The sequence below is a fragment of the Chiloscyllium punctatum genome, chromosome 9 (genome assembly GCF_047496795.1).
Source record: "Chiloscyllium punctatum isolate Juve2018m chromosome 9, sChiPun1.3, whole genome shotgun sequence".
Lineage (NCBI taxonomy): Eukaryota > Metazoa > Chordata > Chondrichthyes > Orectolobiformes > Hemiscylliidae > Chiloscyllium > Chiloscyllium punctatum.
Window position 1 is genome coordinate 46,093,701 of NC_092747.1, and position 16,869 is coordinate 46,110,569.

The 16,869-nt window shown below is 40.7% G+C and overlaps 1 protein-coding gene across 2 annotated transcripts in view; it reads left to right on the plus strand.

Moving 5' to 3' along the window:
* Positions 1-16,869, plus strand: part of xpo4 (exportin 4) — a 249,078-nt gene that overhangs the window by 183,073 nt on the left and 49,136 nt on the right. For both annotated transcript variants that reach the window (XM_072577418.1, XM_072577416.1), the window contains 2 exons: positions 13,211-13,368; positions 13,589-13,763. In XM_072577418.1, the coding sequence (XP_072433519.1) occupies positions 13,211-13,368; positions 13,589-13,763 (333 nt within the window). The remainder of the gene's footprint in view (positions 1-13,210; positions 13,369-13,588; positions 13,764-16,869) is intronic.

Genomic DNA, 16,869 nt, shown 5'->3' on the forward strand with positions numbered 1-16,869 from the left:
CACTCTTTCAAAAGAACAAATACATCATACTCTATGCTCTATGAGAGATGGCATTCTTTTCTGGAATGGGAGTGATAAGCTGGACAGCTGTTCTTTCTTAACAGGCTTCACTTCAGCTCAGCATATTCTTTGCAGGCTTCCGATGAATTCAGCTTGAAGTCTAACTGAACCAGATAAAACACGAACCTTTTCAAGCCAGTCACTGTTCAAACACAGCTTCAGCGGGGTTGATAGTAAAGCAAGCAGTTATCAGTCGTGAGTTTTATAGGTAGCATTTCCAAGGCTTACAGTGAACATTCAATGACATCTTTTAAAGAAACTGGTATGTCCAGAAAGCTTGAACTAAACCGGTTTTCTATGACCCTTCAAAGCGCAAGTCCTTCAAGCAGTATTAAACATAAAACAATTTCGTAACATTACAAATTATGCTGAATACAATAGTTTTGCTAATGGTGTACAACATATCATGGATGATCCAGTTTTAGTTTACTGGATCTGTTCAAAATCTGTCCACAAATAGCACAATAGTAGTGCCACAGGACACAATAAAGGATAGAGAATATCCTCACTGGAAAGATAAGACTTCATCTCCACAGTGACTCTCTGGTGGTCAGTGCTGTCATTGCTGTCATGGATAGATGCATCTCCTCCAAGTGGGGTCAAGTAAGTTTTTCCTTGTTGCTTCCCTTATTAGATTAGATTAGATTCTCTATGGGGTGGAAACAGGCCCTTCGGGCCAACAAGAACTAGAGAGCATAGGTTTAGTGTGAGAGGGGAAAGATATAAAAGAGACCTAAGGGGCAACGTTTTCACGCAGAGGGTGGTACGTGTATGGAATGAGCTGCCAGAGGATGTGATGGAGGCTGGTACAATTGCAACATTTAAGAGGCATTTAGATGGGTATATGAACAGGAAGGGTTTGGAGGGATATGGGCTGGGTGCTGGCAGGTGGGACTAGATTGGGTTGGCATATCTGGTTGGTATGGACAGGTTGGACCGAAGGGTCTGTTTCAATGCTGTATATCTCTGTGACTGTAAGTCCACACTGACCCTCCGAAGAGCAACCCACCCAAACCCATTCCCCTACATTTACTCCTGAGTAATGCACCTGTCACTACGGGCAATTTAGCATGGCCAATTCACCTAACCTGCACGTCTTTGGACTGTGGGAGGAAACCGGAGCACCCGGAGGAAACACGCAGACACTGGGAGAATGTGCAAACTCCACACAGACAGTTGTCCGAGGTGGGAATTGAACCTGGGTCCCTGGCGCTGTAAGGCAGCAGTGCTAACCACTGTGCCACTGTGCCGCCCCACCCGGTGCTACAATCCAATCTAGCAGACTCAGACTCAACAGCTCAGTTTGCAGTAGTGGTACTGAGTCACACTTAGTGATGGACACTGAAGATCTCCCATCCAGTGTTAATTCTGTGCCCTTGCCACCAGCGCGCTCGCTAAACATGCTGATTGCAGCATTAACTTTGAGTTCTGGAAATCACTGTTGTATATGGACCTTGGAGGCATTTGCAGCTGGAAAGAAAATTAGAGGGAAAGCTGCTTGTCACTCTCTGTGCTTCATTTAATTAATGCTCAACATGGAGTGCTGTTTCACCAGCTATTGCAGGGGCGAAGTTTTCCTTGCCCACATTTAACCTGATCGCGTGAGACTTCTTGGAGTCAGGAGTTGACATTTGAGGACTCTGAAGGCAACTCCCTTCAAACTGTAACCAGGATATGTAAGATATGATTCTGTGAATAACTACCCTGTAGCAATCTCTTCTAATTTTGCCATAAGTTCCCCCAGATGTTAGTAAAGAGGTAGGCAGGGCTGGGTTTGCTGTTATTGTTTCTTGTATCTACGGTGATGCCTGGTGGTCCATCTGATTTTATTATTGCTTTAGATATGGTAGTGACTGGATCCAACTGAATGGCATGCTCGGCTGTTTCTGAGAATATTGAAGAATCAACCTCATTGCTGGTTGTCTGGACTTGCACATAAGCCAGAGGGATTTTACAGAATAAACAATTTAATGGTCATCATTAGACTATTAATTCCAGGTTTATTACTTGAGTTCAGATTTCGCCATCTGCTGTAGTGGTTTTCAAACCCATGTCCTCCGAGCATTATCATATTATTAGTCCAGTGAAAAATCACACAACACCAGGTTATAGTCCAACAGGTTTAATTGGAAGCACACTAGCTTTTGGAGCGACACTCCTTCATCAGGTGATAGTGGAGGGCTCGATCGTAACACAGAATTTATAGCAAAAATTTACAGTGTGATGTAACTGAAATTATACATTGAAAAATTGATTGTTAGAATACAGTGATAGTTTCACTTCTTTCATGTGTAAATCACAAAACTTTTTTTATAGTTGCATTCTCGGGTTAGCTGTTAACAATGATGATAGCTAGGCAATATTTTGAAGGTGTTGGCCCCCTGTGTTCTCTGTCTGTGCCATGATGTTTAGATTGATTCTAATCTAAAAAGTGAGATAAGAGTTTTACATAAATTCATGCAGTTTTTGAGCTCAGAGTTCTACATGAATGCATGCAGTTTTTGAGTAAAGTACAATGTAACTCTGCAAGTACAAATTCACCCCACAAAATATGTGTGCATGTGGGTCTTTGTCTGTCAGTGTGTGTTGGGGGTTGTGAGTGTGAGAAAGTGTGTGTGTGTGTGTGTGTGTTTAGTGAGTGCAGAGTGTCTTAAGTCTGTGAGGGGGTGCAGGTGTGTGTGTGTGTGTGTGTGTATAGTGCAATGGTGATCACCTGTAATGTGACATGAACCCAAGGTCCCGGTTGAGGCCCTCTCTATGGGTACCGAACTTAGCTATTGGCCACTTTTCTCTGCTGCCTGTCCCGAAGTCTGCCTTGGAGGATGGTCACCCGAAGGTCCGAGGCTGAATGTCCTGGACCACTGAAGTGTTCACCAACTGGGAGGGAACCCTCCTGTCTGTTGATTGTTGTGTGGTGCCCATTCATCCGTTGTCGTAGCCTTTGCTCGGTTTCCCCAATGTACCATGCCTCCAGGCATCCTTGCCTGCAACGTATAAAATAGACAACGTTGGCTGAGTCACATGAGTACCTGTCATGTACAAGGTGAGAGGTGTTCCCACGTGTAATAGTGGTATCTATGTCCACAATCTGACACATCTTGCAGCGTCCACCATGACAGGATTGTATAGAGTTGTCCTGAGAGCCGGGCAGTTTGCTACGAACAATGATCTGTTTGAGGTTTGGTGGTTGTTTAAAGGCAAGTAGTGGAGGTGTGGGGAAGGTTTTGGTGAGGTGCTCATCCTCTTTGGTAATGTGTTGCAGGTCACGAAGAACATGGCGTAATTTTTCAGTTTCTGGGAAGTACTGAACAATGAAGGGTACCTTGTCAGTTGCAGCAAGTGCCTGTCTCCAGAATGTTTTTTTAAACTGTTCGTTTGAATTCAGGACAGTTGATCCTATAGATGCAAACCATAATGGTAGGAAATTGCAGGTGTTGCAGATCTATTTGGAAGTGTGCCTTTCTCAAGCAGGTACTCAATATTACCTCTATACCTTGTATGCAATAGCCTCTGCTATTATTTTTAATTTACCTTCTGTTATACTCAGCCTGATTGAAGTGTTGAACGTCCCAGCTCCTAGTTTGAATTAATGCCTGAGTTTAGATAGAAAAAAAGAGTTGCCAAGCAATCACTTAACTGCTTCTTGAGACATCTCATTTGAATACAGCCATTTGAAGTTCAGTTGATCAGCACTGAACATATCCAGATACTTGTTCGTGTGTGAGTCTCACTCCTGTTCTAGTATTGGGCCAATTTTGTGCCAGTGTCAATGCAACCTCGCTCTCAGCTTGCCCTTAGTAGTCTTGATTTAGATCTATCATCCTGCTCGTATAGCTTTGATCTCATTCTCAGATCAGTTTCACATTTAGTGTCCTTGTGATCTCAGTCAGGACCATCCTCATGTCACAATTACTGTTTTCCCTCTTACCCTAGGTCTGCCCTTGCTATGCTGTCACTGTTTCCATATTCCTGTCTTAGCCATGCAAGAAGGGCTCATGCCCGAAACGTCCATTCTCCTGCTCCTTGGATGCTGCCTGACCTGCTGCGCTTTTCCAGCAACGCATGTTCAGCCATGCTCAGCTTTGACCTATCTTCACCTCATGTTTGTCTTTGGTCTGCCTTCGTCCTCAGCCCACTTTGTTGCACAGTTATCCCTTTAGGTTTTCTTTTCTAAATAACACAGCATGTGATAACCTGTTGCTGGATAATTTTTTGAATTTTATAAAAGTCATTAGAGTCACAGAGGCATACAGCACAGAAACAACAGGCTCTTTGGTCCAACTTGTCCATACCGACCAGGTTTCTTGAACTGAATCCCCATCCCATTTCCCTGCGTTTGACCCATATCCCTCTAAACCTTTCCTATGTCCCTGTCCAAAAGTATTTTAAATGTTGCAATTGTACCCGCCTCTACCATTTCCTCAGGCAGCTGGTTCCATATATGCATGACTGAATTCCAAGGGTGGGAAGGGAATTTGTATGATTGCTATTGAAATTGAACTACTAGCGTTCATAATTGTGAATGCATACAATGTTACAGTGTATATATTGTAATTTGTTTATAGCTTTGCGATAATACAAACTAAGGTGCTATTTGTATGTAAAGTTAGTTGAGCTGTATTTGGTCAGCATATGTGAAACCAACCTTGGATTGACACTATATGCAGTCTGAGCACAGCAAAGTTTAAAATGTTGACCATTGCTAAAGCTAGGGTACCATTCACATACTGATACTGATACTGAAGCTTTCCATGTGCTTTCATTACAATGCACATATAACCATTTTGGCAGGTTTAAATTTCTGATGTCCGTGTGATCCAGTCTCCAGAATATACCGAGAAGATACTGATCTTGTATTTGTTAACCTCACAAAGGTAATCTCGTGTGAAGTCCGTGACTATTGTTTTCTGTTATCTTTTAAATGGAAAAATATACAGTCGTAGAAATATACAGCACAGAAACAGACCCTTCAGTCCAACTCGTCCATGTCAACCAGGTAGTCGATTCTGATATAACATGATAGTTCTGTTCTTGTGTGATCTCGCAATATAAAAAAATCATGCAATAGCCATGCCATTTAAACTAATGGGACTGGAATCACTTTATAAGCAGTACAGGTAAGGAAACTTTGCATTCTACAAATAACGATCTAAGTTCTTCAATCGCATTAAAAGGGGAACGTTGAAGAAACACACTTTTCTTTAGACTAGATTCCCGATAGTGTGGAAACAGGCCCTTCGGCCCAACCAGTCCACACCGACCCTCCAAAGAGTAACCCACCCAGACCCATTTCCCTCTGACTAATGCACCTAACACTATGGTCAATTTAGCATGGCCAATTCACCTGACCTGCACATCTTTGGACTGTGGGAGGAAACCGGAGCACCCGGGAGAAAACCATGCAGACACTGGGAGAACGTGCAAACTCCACACAGTCACCCAAGGGCTGGAATTGAACCTGGGACCCTGGTCCTGTGAGGCAGCAGTGCTAACCACTGAGCCACCATGCCACCCTAGTTGGTTATAGCAGAACCAACTGTATCCTAAATTAATTCAGTCCCAATTTGCCAGCATTTGGCCCATATCTGTCTAAACTCTTCCTATTCGTATACCCATCCAGATGCCTTTTAAATGTTGTAATTGTACCAGCCTCCTCCAATTCCTCTGGCAGCTCATTCCATGCATGCACTTGCCTTTGTGTGAAAAAGTTGCCCCTTACGTCACTTTTAAATCCAAGTCCTCTCATCTTAAATCTATGTCCTCTAGTTTTGGACTCTCCCATCCCGGGGATAAAAAAGACCTTGTCTGTTTACCCTGTACATGCCTCTCATGATTTCTAAACCTCTAAGGTCACCCCTTAGCCTCTGATGCTCCAGGGACAATAGCCCCAGCCTATTCAGCCTGTCTCTATAGCTCAAACCCATCTACCCTGGCAACATCCTCGTAAATCTGATCCCTTTCTAGTTTTGTGACATCCTTCTTGTAAGAGGGAGACCAGAATTGCATAGAATTCTACAAAAGTAACTGAGCTAATGTACTCGTGAAACATATCAAAAGTAATATTGGTGGGCTAAGGTTGGAGCGTTCTGTAGTCTTCAGAATTAAGATATAGCAATATTTGAATTCCTAAAAGATTGTAAACCTTGTCCTTTAGCTCAAAGCACTAAAAGACACTTTAATTCACACCATTCTAACTGAATTTAATATGTCCCCATTATTTAACTTGTTATCTCTCTTGCTGTGTTTCCCCCTTCTCCCCTGCCCCTCTATCCCACTTGGGGAGTTTCAAATGCAGTGACACCATGCAGTATTACATGCTTGTTGTAGTCTGGAGGTATGTTTCCTTCCATCAAATCACTGACTAGGATTTGCTCCTCTTTAATGACTGCGGTTTGCATGTGAGAAGTATTTGCAGGTTGATACTCAAACTGTTTGTTGGCTGTGTTATGAATAAACCTTCCTTGGCCATGTGATCTTTGAGTGAGATTCAAATCCACTCCTGAGGTATTAAAATAGCTTTTGTCCAAACGCAGCAAGACTTGGACAATATTAGGTTTGGGCTGATCAGTGATAAGTAATGTTCGCACCACCCAAGTACCAGGTATTATGACTAACCAGCAAATAAACAGGGCTAGCCGAATGCTACAAAAGCAGGTTGGAGGCTAAGAATCATGCAGTAACTACCTCACGCCCTGACTAATCAATCCTGTCCGCCATCTACAATACAAAGTCAGGAGTATGATGGAATACTTGCCTAGATAAGTGCAGATCTAACAAAGTTTTGAGAAGCTAGATAGCATCCAGCACAAAGCCTACTTGCTAGATACCATATTCATAAGCATTCACTCTCCACCACTGATGTACTCTAATGGCAATATGTACCATCAACAAATTTAATGAAGAAATTTGCCAAGGTTTCTTCAATAGCATCTTCTAAACCCCACCCACTACCACCTAGAAAGATGAAGACAACAGGTAAATGGTACACTGCCACCTGCAAGTTCCCCTCTGAATCACTCACCATCCTGACTTGGAAATATACTGTTGTTCTTTCACTGTTGCTTGGAATTAAATACTGAACTCCCTTCCTATCAATATTGAGGGTGTACCTATGCCAAATGGACTGCAACAGTTCAAGAAGGCAGCTCCCTTCTCACTACCTTCTCCAGGGCAGTTGGGGACAGGCATTAAGTATTGCACATCCCAAGAATGAATTTTTTAGAAAAGAGCTTCTTAATCAAGAGACAGGGATACTACCTGATGTCCCAAATTACTTCCTGTTCAGTAGGTCAGAAACTCTAAATTCAGATTTCCAGTGGTTGGTTGGACCTTTCCTCACTGGTAAGAATGCAAGTATGATACAGAACTGCTATCAGTAAATGTAAAGATCAGATTTTTTCGTAATTTTTAATTATGAAATGAAAGGGGAAAAGAATGGTTTTGAAACTGAGGATTGCTGAAAGATAAATGCATTTGTTTTGAAAGCAAGTAACCTGACACTCATTTAGGTACTATTTACATGGCTACTAGTTCAAGCAGTAGTAAATAGTTTGCAGATAAACTGGAGTCAAAGACTGTGTACAAATTGAAATTCAGCTGGCAAAAAGGTAGCTGGTTGGCCTGTGGTCTAGTGACCAGTTATCAAAGACAGAGGACATCTGTCAACAATTATGTGATTGGTTCTCTGATACCTGACAGATTGGGGCTACAAACAAGATAGTGATAAGCCATCAGATCTCCATCAGCTGTGGAACGCTCTTGGTTCTCTGCAGTAAAAAAAAACTGCTTTAAGCTTGAAGCAAAATAGTTTATTTTCCCTTCAGTTTAAAATTAGAGTCCTTTTGCAAGTGTGAGCTTGTTACTCTATGCCCCCTCAAGCCAGTGAAAGCATCTGGAGAAGATCAAGAAGCATCATTCTGACCAGTGGAAGAATCACCCCAGTAGTTTCTATGCACAGGAACCACAGAACTGCAAGTCTTTCCTTGTGCCTGTAAAATCCATGTTTTTTCTTGTCTACGTGAAGTGAATCATAGAAACCAGAAGCAGGTGTAGGTCTTTCAAGCCTGCTTTGCTATTCAGTATAATCATGACTGATCCTCTGTCTGCATGCAAAATTCCCACTTTCTACCAATAACCTTTGACATCTGAAAATTTATCTATCTCTTTCTTGAAAATATATTTGGTGACTTGTCCTTCACAGCCTTCCACAGGTTCATTGCATTTTAAGTGAAGAAATTTTTTCCACATCTCAGCCCTAAATTATCAACCCTATAACCTGAGACTGTCTTCAGGTTCTAGAATGCCCAGTCAAGAAAACAATCTTCCCCACGCTTTCAATCAGATCCTTCCTCACTCTGCTAACCTCTAGTGAGTACAGACTCCGTCAAACCAATCTCTCCTCATAGAAGGGCTATGGGAGAGTAAAGTTTGAAATTTTAATGACTAGGTGCCGACAGTTCATAATCATTTGCCTGTGGCTAGAATCTATTAAGTTGTAATAAATAGTAAATTGCAGAATTCTGTTTTTAAAAATATCTTGAATTTTGTGATGTCTGTGGGAATAACAGAGCTTCAACTTTCCAAATATTGACTGGGAACACTATAGTACGAGTACTATAGATGGGTCAGTTTTTGTCCAGTGTGTGTAGGAGGGCTTCCTGACACAGTATGTAGACAGGCCAACAAGAGGTGAAGCCGCATTAGATTTGGAACTGGGTAATGAGCCCGTCCAGATGTTAGACTTGGAAGTAGGTGAGTACTTTGGTGATAGCGATTACAATTCTGTTATGTTTAATTTAGTGATAGAAAGGAATAGGTGTATACTACTGGGCAAGAGATACAGCTGGGGGAAAGGCAATTATGATGCGATTAGGCAAGATTTCGGAAGCATAGGATGGGGAAGGCAACTGCAGGGCATAGGCACATTAGAAACGTGGAGCTTATTCAAGGAAAAGTTCCTGAGTGTCCTAGATAAGTATGTACCTGTCAGGCAGGGAGGAAGCTGTAGAGCACAGGAGCCGTGATTTACGAAGAAAGTAGGATCTCTGGTCAAGAGGAAGAAGGCGGCTTATGTTAGGATGAGATGTGAAGGCTCAGTTAGGGCTCTTGAGGATTACAAGGTAGCCAGGAAAGACCTAAAGAGAGAGTTCAGAAGAGCCAGGAGGAGACATGAGAAGTTGTTAGCGGATAGGATCAGGGTAAACCCTAAGGCTTTCTATAGGTATTTAAGGAATAAAAGATTGACGAGGGCCTATCAAGGGTAATAGTGGGAAGTTGTGTGTGGAGTCAGAGGAGATAGGGGAAGCACTAAATGAATATTTTTCGACAGTATTCACTCTAGAAAATGATAATGTTTTCGAGGAGAACACTAAGATACAGGCTACTAGACTAGGTGTGATTGAGGTTCACAAGGAAGAGGTATTAGAAATCCTGCAGTGTGAGAAAATAGATAAGTCCCCTGGGTCGGATGGGATTTATCCTAGGATCCTTTGGGAAGCCAGGGAGGAGATTGCCGAGCCTTTGACATTGATCTTTAAATCGTCATTGTCTACAGGAATAGTGCCAGAAGACTGGAGGATAGCAAATGTGGTTCCCCTGTTCAAGAAGGGGAGTAGAGACAACCCTGGTAATTATAGACCAGTGAGCCTTACTTCATTTGTTGGTAAAGTGTTGGAAAAGGTTATAAGAGATAGGATTTATAATCATCTAGAAAATAATAATTTGATTAGGGACAGTCAGCACGGTTTTGTGAAGGGTAGGCCGTGCCTCACAAACCTTATTGAGTTCTTTGAGAAGGTGACCAAACAGGTAGATGAGAGTAAGCTGGTTGATGTGTATATGGATTTCAGCAAAGTGTTCGATAAGGTTCCCCACAATAGGCTATTGTACAAAATGCAGAGGAAAGGGATTGTGGGAGATATAGCAGATTGGATCTGTAATTGGCTTGCTGAAAGAAGACAGAGGGTGGTGGTTGATTGAAAATGTTCATCCTGGAGTCCAGTTACTAGTGGTGTACTGCAAGGGTCGGTATTGGGTCTACTGCTGTTTTTCGTTTTTATAAACAACCTGGATGAGGGTGTAGAAGGGTGGGTTAGTAAATTTGCAGACGATACTAAGGTCGGTGGAGTTGTGATAGTGACGAAGGATGGTGTAGGTTACAGAGAGACATAGGTAAGCTGCAGAGCTGGGCTGAGAGGTGGCAAATGGAGTTTAATGCAGAAAAGTGTGAGGTGATTCACTTTGATCAGAGTAACTGGAATGCAAAGTACTGGGCTAATGGTAAGATTCTTGGTAGTGTAGGTGAGCAGAGAGATCTGTGTCCAGGTACACAGTCCTTGAAAGTTGCCACCCAGGTTGACAGGGTTGTTAAGAAGACGCATACAGTGTTTTAGCTTTTATTAATAGAGGGATCGGGTTCCGGAACAAGGGAGCATAGCTTTAAATTGAGGGCTGATAGATATACGACAGATGTCAGAGGTATTTTCTTTACTCGGAGAGTAGTAAGGGTATGGAATGTTTTGTCTGCAACGGAGTAGATTCGCCAACTTTAAGTACATTTAAGTCTTCATTGGACAAACATATGAATGTGCATGGAATAGTGTAGGTTAGATGGGCTTCAGATTTGTATGACTGGTCGGCACAACATCGAGGGCTGTAATGTTCTATGTTCGTTACCAGCATAGTAGCAATTGACTGTAACCTGAGAGACATTTTTACATGGTTAAATTTAATTGCATTCTTTCACATTAACCTGGTTAAAACCTATTTTTCAAAGCGAGCATTATAATTTCAGGAGAGATTGGCTACCAGTAATTGGTGACTAATTCTACTGGTCCTGCAGGTGACTTAATAGGATATGAACTGTTCATTTCATCCGTGCTTTAATATTTTGCATTATTATTTCCTGATAATGCAAAGAAACTGATCTGTACTCACAGTATACTTACCAGTACAATTTTTTGGCAACATGACAGCTACTTTAATTTGTTATCCATGATGGACTAATGCTAAAACAGATGTCAGTGCTAATTTGCCAAAGCTGTTTGCAATTTATCACCAATTTATCTTGAATAAACAGGCACACTAAGATCAACCTATTGAAAGATTTATTAAAACTAGTTCAGTATATTATAACAGAAGTGCATAATTCAAATTTTACTTCTCCAACTAACCTGTCATTTAAATATATTCTTTCCTCCCCTGTCTTGCTTGATGTTGACGTTGATGTCTGTCAAATATACAAGGACATTAATTTTGTTTTATTTTTAAATCCTGTTTGTTGTGTTTGAAAAAAAGTGTTGACTTGTAAAGTTCGATCATGAAATATGCAAACTTGGTCTAATAACAAGACCATAGATTTGCCAAGTTTAGCATGTGTAATTTTACACAATGTAGACAATTGTATTCATTTGTCAATTTTAAACTTTGTATGTTACTATTAATTGACATATGTATGTAGCAAATTGATATAGAAACTGTCCTTCAAGATAATTTGTATGTATATCAAATATCAGTGTTTTAAAGATTTTTGGTTGTTCTCATACAATTTTCCGTTAGAATAAATTGATGTTAAGTGCCAAATTGTCAATAGGCAACGAAGGGAGACATTTTAAGAGCACTCTTCCCTTTAAAGACAGATGTTAAGAATTTTTATTTTGAGGGTTGTTAGTCTTTGAAATTCTCTCCCAGAAAGCAGTTAAGGCTGGTTCTTTGAATTTATTCAAGGTTTACTTGGAGATTTTTGATGGACAGAGAACTCAAGGGTTAAGAACATCGGAACAGACATAGGCCATTCAGCCTGTCAAGCCTGCTCTGCCATTTAATGAGATCATGGCTGATCTATGGCCTAACTATACATATACCTGCCTTTGGCCCATATCCCTAAATACCTTTGCTAAACAAAAATTTGCCTGTCTCAGATTTGAAACTAACAACTGATCGAGCATTAATAGCCTTTTGTGGAAGTGAGTTCCAAACCTTTACCACCGTTTGTGTGTAGAAGTGCTTCTTAACATCTCTTCTGAACAGTTTAGCCCTAATTCTCTCACTATGCCCCGGTTCTAAAATCTCCAACCAGTGGAGACAGGGTCGATAAAAATATACTACCCTTCCTGTTAATATCTTGAAGATTTAAATCACCCTTAACTGTTTATTTCTTGAGAAAACAGGTGTAATTTGTATAATCTCTTCTCATAACTTAACCCTTGTAGTGTTGCTGTCATTCTTGCAGTCCCTCCACGGCCAGTGTAGCCTTTCAAAAACATAGTGCCCAGATCTGCTCTTAATACTCCGTGGGGTTTAACCAGGGTTTTGTATATCTGTGACGTAAGTTATATGCCCTTGTACTCCAGTCCTCTAGATATGAAAACCAGCATTTCATTAGCTTCCTTAATTATTTTCTGTACCTATTTCTGGTATTTTAAAGATCTAATCATTTGGACTCCCGAGTCTCTTTGAACATCAATGTATTTAACAACATCCCATTTCGGAGATATCCTGATCTCTCCATTTTCAGTCCAAAATGGATAACCTTGCACTTGCTTACGTTGAACTACATCTACCACAGTTTTGCCCATTCACCTAGTTTACCAATTTTCCTTGTAGATTTATGCTATCATCGACACTGTCTACAATGCCACCTAACTTTGTGTCATCAGCAAATTTGGACATATGACTTTCTATGCCATTACCCAGTCTTTAGTTCATAGTGTGAATAATTGATATAGCACACCACTGGTCACATCCTGCCAATTTAAGTACCTTTCCTTTATCCCTACTTTTTGTCACCTGCCACTCGACCAATTTCCCAGCCATGTCAGTAATTTGTTCTCATTCCATGGGATGCAGAGAGGATGGTCGAGTTGAAACTGCAACCAGATTAGCCATGATCTTATTGAATGATGGAAAAGGATAAATCACCTACTTTTGCTCCTGAATACCATGTTCAAATCTAAGGTGAATTTATTTTTCCTAATTCACCTGGATATGATACAAAGTCTGTTCAGTGAACAACACTAAACTTTGAACTTATCCGACTTGGCATTGATTTTCATCTCCTCTCGTCATGGGCCATTTGCTAAAACACAAACTAATGATTAACTTTCAATACATACACTGAGAGCTACAGGAGAATATTTTTTTTCTCTTATAGGTACATCGTAAAATCAGAGAAGATTCTGACATGGCTCAGGATTCGTTGCAGTGCTTGGCACAGTTGGCCTCTATCCATGGACCTATATTTCCTGATGAGAGAGCACAGATTGATTACCTGGCTCATTTTATTGAAGGATTACTCAACATGATTAATGGGTATGTTTGGAAGATATGAAGGAGCGAAATGGATTGATTACATGTTTTCACAGGATATTTGAGGATAATTTCTTTGATTCTATGCTAGCTTAATTTCAAATCAAAAGCTGCAAATATAAATTGACTATGGAACTTCTGATTTTTTAGAAAATCAGATTGTTTCTCATTGTTACAGTTTACATTCTGTGGAAATTTATTTCTAGCCCGCTTTATTTTTCAGGATAGAAATCGAGGATTCTGAAGCTGTGGGAATTTCCAATGTTATGAGCAACTTAATTTCAGAGTTCCCACGCAGTATCTTAACTGCCATTCCAAGTGAACTATTTTCTTCATTCATAAACTGCCTCACACATCTCACTTGCTCTTTTGGAAAGAGTGCTGCCCTGGAAGAAGTAGTGAGTATTTTTTAATTTTACAGTAATAGTTTTGCCTTGAAGACAGAGCCTGAATATTGTCACATTTCTGATGGATTTCTCTTGCAAAATTACAAATTTTCAGCAAAATTGTTTGCTTATGGAATAGAAAAATGCATATACTGGTCAACTCCAAAAGGATGCGATTATTATCAACCTGGTTTGGACAATCTCAGGTCATTTTTCGGCACAGTATAGTTAATAAATGGAGTGCAACAAAAGACTGGTTCTTGGGAGAATGGGGTTGTTGTTTGAGGAGTAATTGAGCCTCTGTTGTCTATAGATTAGAAGGAGGACAAGTAAGCTAATTGAAACAAATAAAATTCTTGCATGTTTGACAGGGAAGATGAAGGAAGGCTGTTTCCCTTGTCTGGGGATCTAGAACCTGGGTCACAGTCTCAATAAGGGATATGAGGTGTTGAATTTCTTTCACTCAGCTTGTGGGGCATCTTTGGATTTTTTTAACTCAGGAAACTAAAGTTATTGAATGTGTTCTAGACAGGTGGTTTGATTTCTAGATATTAAAGGTATCAAGAGATTTGGGGGTAGTGCAGGAAACGTATGTTGAGGTAGAAGATCATCCATAACCTAGTTGAATAACAAAGCTGGTTCAAAGCGCACAATTACCTGTTCCTGCTTCTGGTTCCATTGCTGTTGTTATATAACCAAATAACACCATGTATATTTGTGTGATGGTGGTGTTCTGTTTGAAAGAGAGAAGTTTTATTTTAGTACAAACGTTTGGGGCCAGATTTTCTGTTGGATGACCATTATTCCAGTGTAGGTGAAAGGTGAGCATGGGGACCCTGTGGGGTTCCCATTGTAGCAGTTTCAAAACTTCTCCACTTTCATAAGTAACTTTTCAACTGACGCCATATTTACCCCTCTCACCTCCAACTGCACCATGTACAGCCCCTAGACTCTAACCCCTTCCCCCACCCAAGTTCTAATAACCCAGCCCTATTATACACTCAAGAATGACTTCCCGCACTCTGGATTTCCACCCCATTTCTTGTACTCAAGATCCAGTTTTCTCCCCACTAGCTTTGGTATTTCCTGTGACCTGCCCTCTGGACCTATTCTGCACTTCCCCGTCTCCAGAGCTGCTGTGGGTCCTCTGCCTTGCTGTAACTCAATTTGCCCCTCACTTTTCTCACCACCAAAACCCACCGTCCTGTACCCTTCACTGGACTTTCCCACCCTAACCTATCCTGAGCATTGAATCTCATACCCATCTCCTTGCATTTGGATTCCTATCCGTTACCCCTTTAACATCCTACTCCTATGACACCCGAATCCCATATCCTATTAGCATTCTGTTCCTTATACCTGTCACCCTACCCTCCCCCAGAACACATCCTTATGGCATCTTCTGCCTGGCACCCTACCCACCTGATATTTTTTCCTTCAATGGTTACTCACTCCATACCTGCTGTGAATTCTACCCACCTGATGCCCTACATTGTACACACTTGGAGCCCTGCCCCATCCCCAGTACCCTTCCCCTACTCATTTAACATGCCACCTGACACCCTACCACTGGTATATCCAACTGAGGCCCTAACAACCTATACTGGCAGCCTGCCCACCTGGCACCCTAACCCTCATTGTATACTGCATGCCCATGGCATCCTACCCATGTGACATTCTGCCCTTGCATATACTTTTCATTAGGCAGCCTTTTTGACAGCTGCTGTCAGTAAATCTGAACCTTTGCATTTCAGAATATGGCAGCTCCCCGCTATGAAAAAAGCGTATGGTTCTGCACTGAGAGAACTCTTGGGATGAAAATATAATTCCAAATCTCTGGAGGGATCCTTATCTGACTCTCCTGATTTTTTTTGTCAGAAATGCAGAATGCACTGGTTTCTTGAAAAGAAGTGGCGAGTGGCAACCTGAGAGAGATTAACAATCCTTGGAAAATCCAGTATGTGTTTCTTAGTAGCTTGACATCACAGCATTAAAGTTCACAAAAATATAAATAATTCCTCCATTTGCTTGACTGGTTAAAACAGAGATTTGCTGATCCATACAGATTGAATCCAGTTGTGTTGGGTTTGATGAAGTGGTACGTATAATGCAGTTAATAACCTTTGTGCTGGACTACTGATATAAGAAAATGATTTCCAGTCAAAAACACCTCTTGCTGAAGATGTATTAAAGTGGACAAATGAAGGCGCGATTAGATCTGCCTGAGAGGTTCATGGCATTTGATAACTGCTGAAACTCAGTCTGAGCCTAATTTGAATGGCTGTTTCAACAAGGTATTTATTGTCAAGAGCTTGAATCCCTTTAAACCATATTTCAACAAGAAATAAATACCTTCAAACAAATAAGATTGAAGGAAATTGCTGGGTGTTTAGGGAGGAGTGCAGGAGGATGATGTTGTAAAAGGGAGGAGGAAAATAGTGGCACGATATTAAATGTTTTGTGACTGATTTAGGATGTTTATCACACTGTATGAGATTTGGATCCTGCTGTCAAGATGGCTTTCAGTACGTTTAAAAGGGTGCTGAAATCGTTGTAGTACCTCAGTTTACTCAGATTTGTAAAGGTGTTTTCCGATTTTGGATAATATAGTAGCACCATATCACCATTTTGCATGCAAGGGCAAAGAAGTGTATGTAGCTTGTTGATTATACATTGTTCTGAATTTTTATTAATTGAGTTCTTTGCCAACTTCATCTCAATGTTACTATTAATTTTTAAAATTTAATGATGGTTTTCTGTTATAAAGCTCAATATTTGCATTATATTTTGAGAATTGTTCACTTGTGGTTCTGGTTATAGATGAATTGACTGGAATGATGGTATCTATTAACTTCTGTCTTTTTATTTTGATATTCCTGCCTACTGAAAAATGTATTTTTATCATGACCGATGTAAAAAGGTTAGTGAGCTTTTCATGACAAGAAATGAAGTTTTAGGAGTCAATTAATTGTGTATTTGCATAAATTCTCAAGTGTTTGAGCTTACAGAATCAATTATTTCCTTACTGCCTTCTCTCAACTGCTAGCATTTCACAGTAGCATTAGCAGAGTCTCTTAGGCATTATTGAGGAATAGTATCTAGTATGATAGTGAATGGC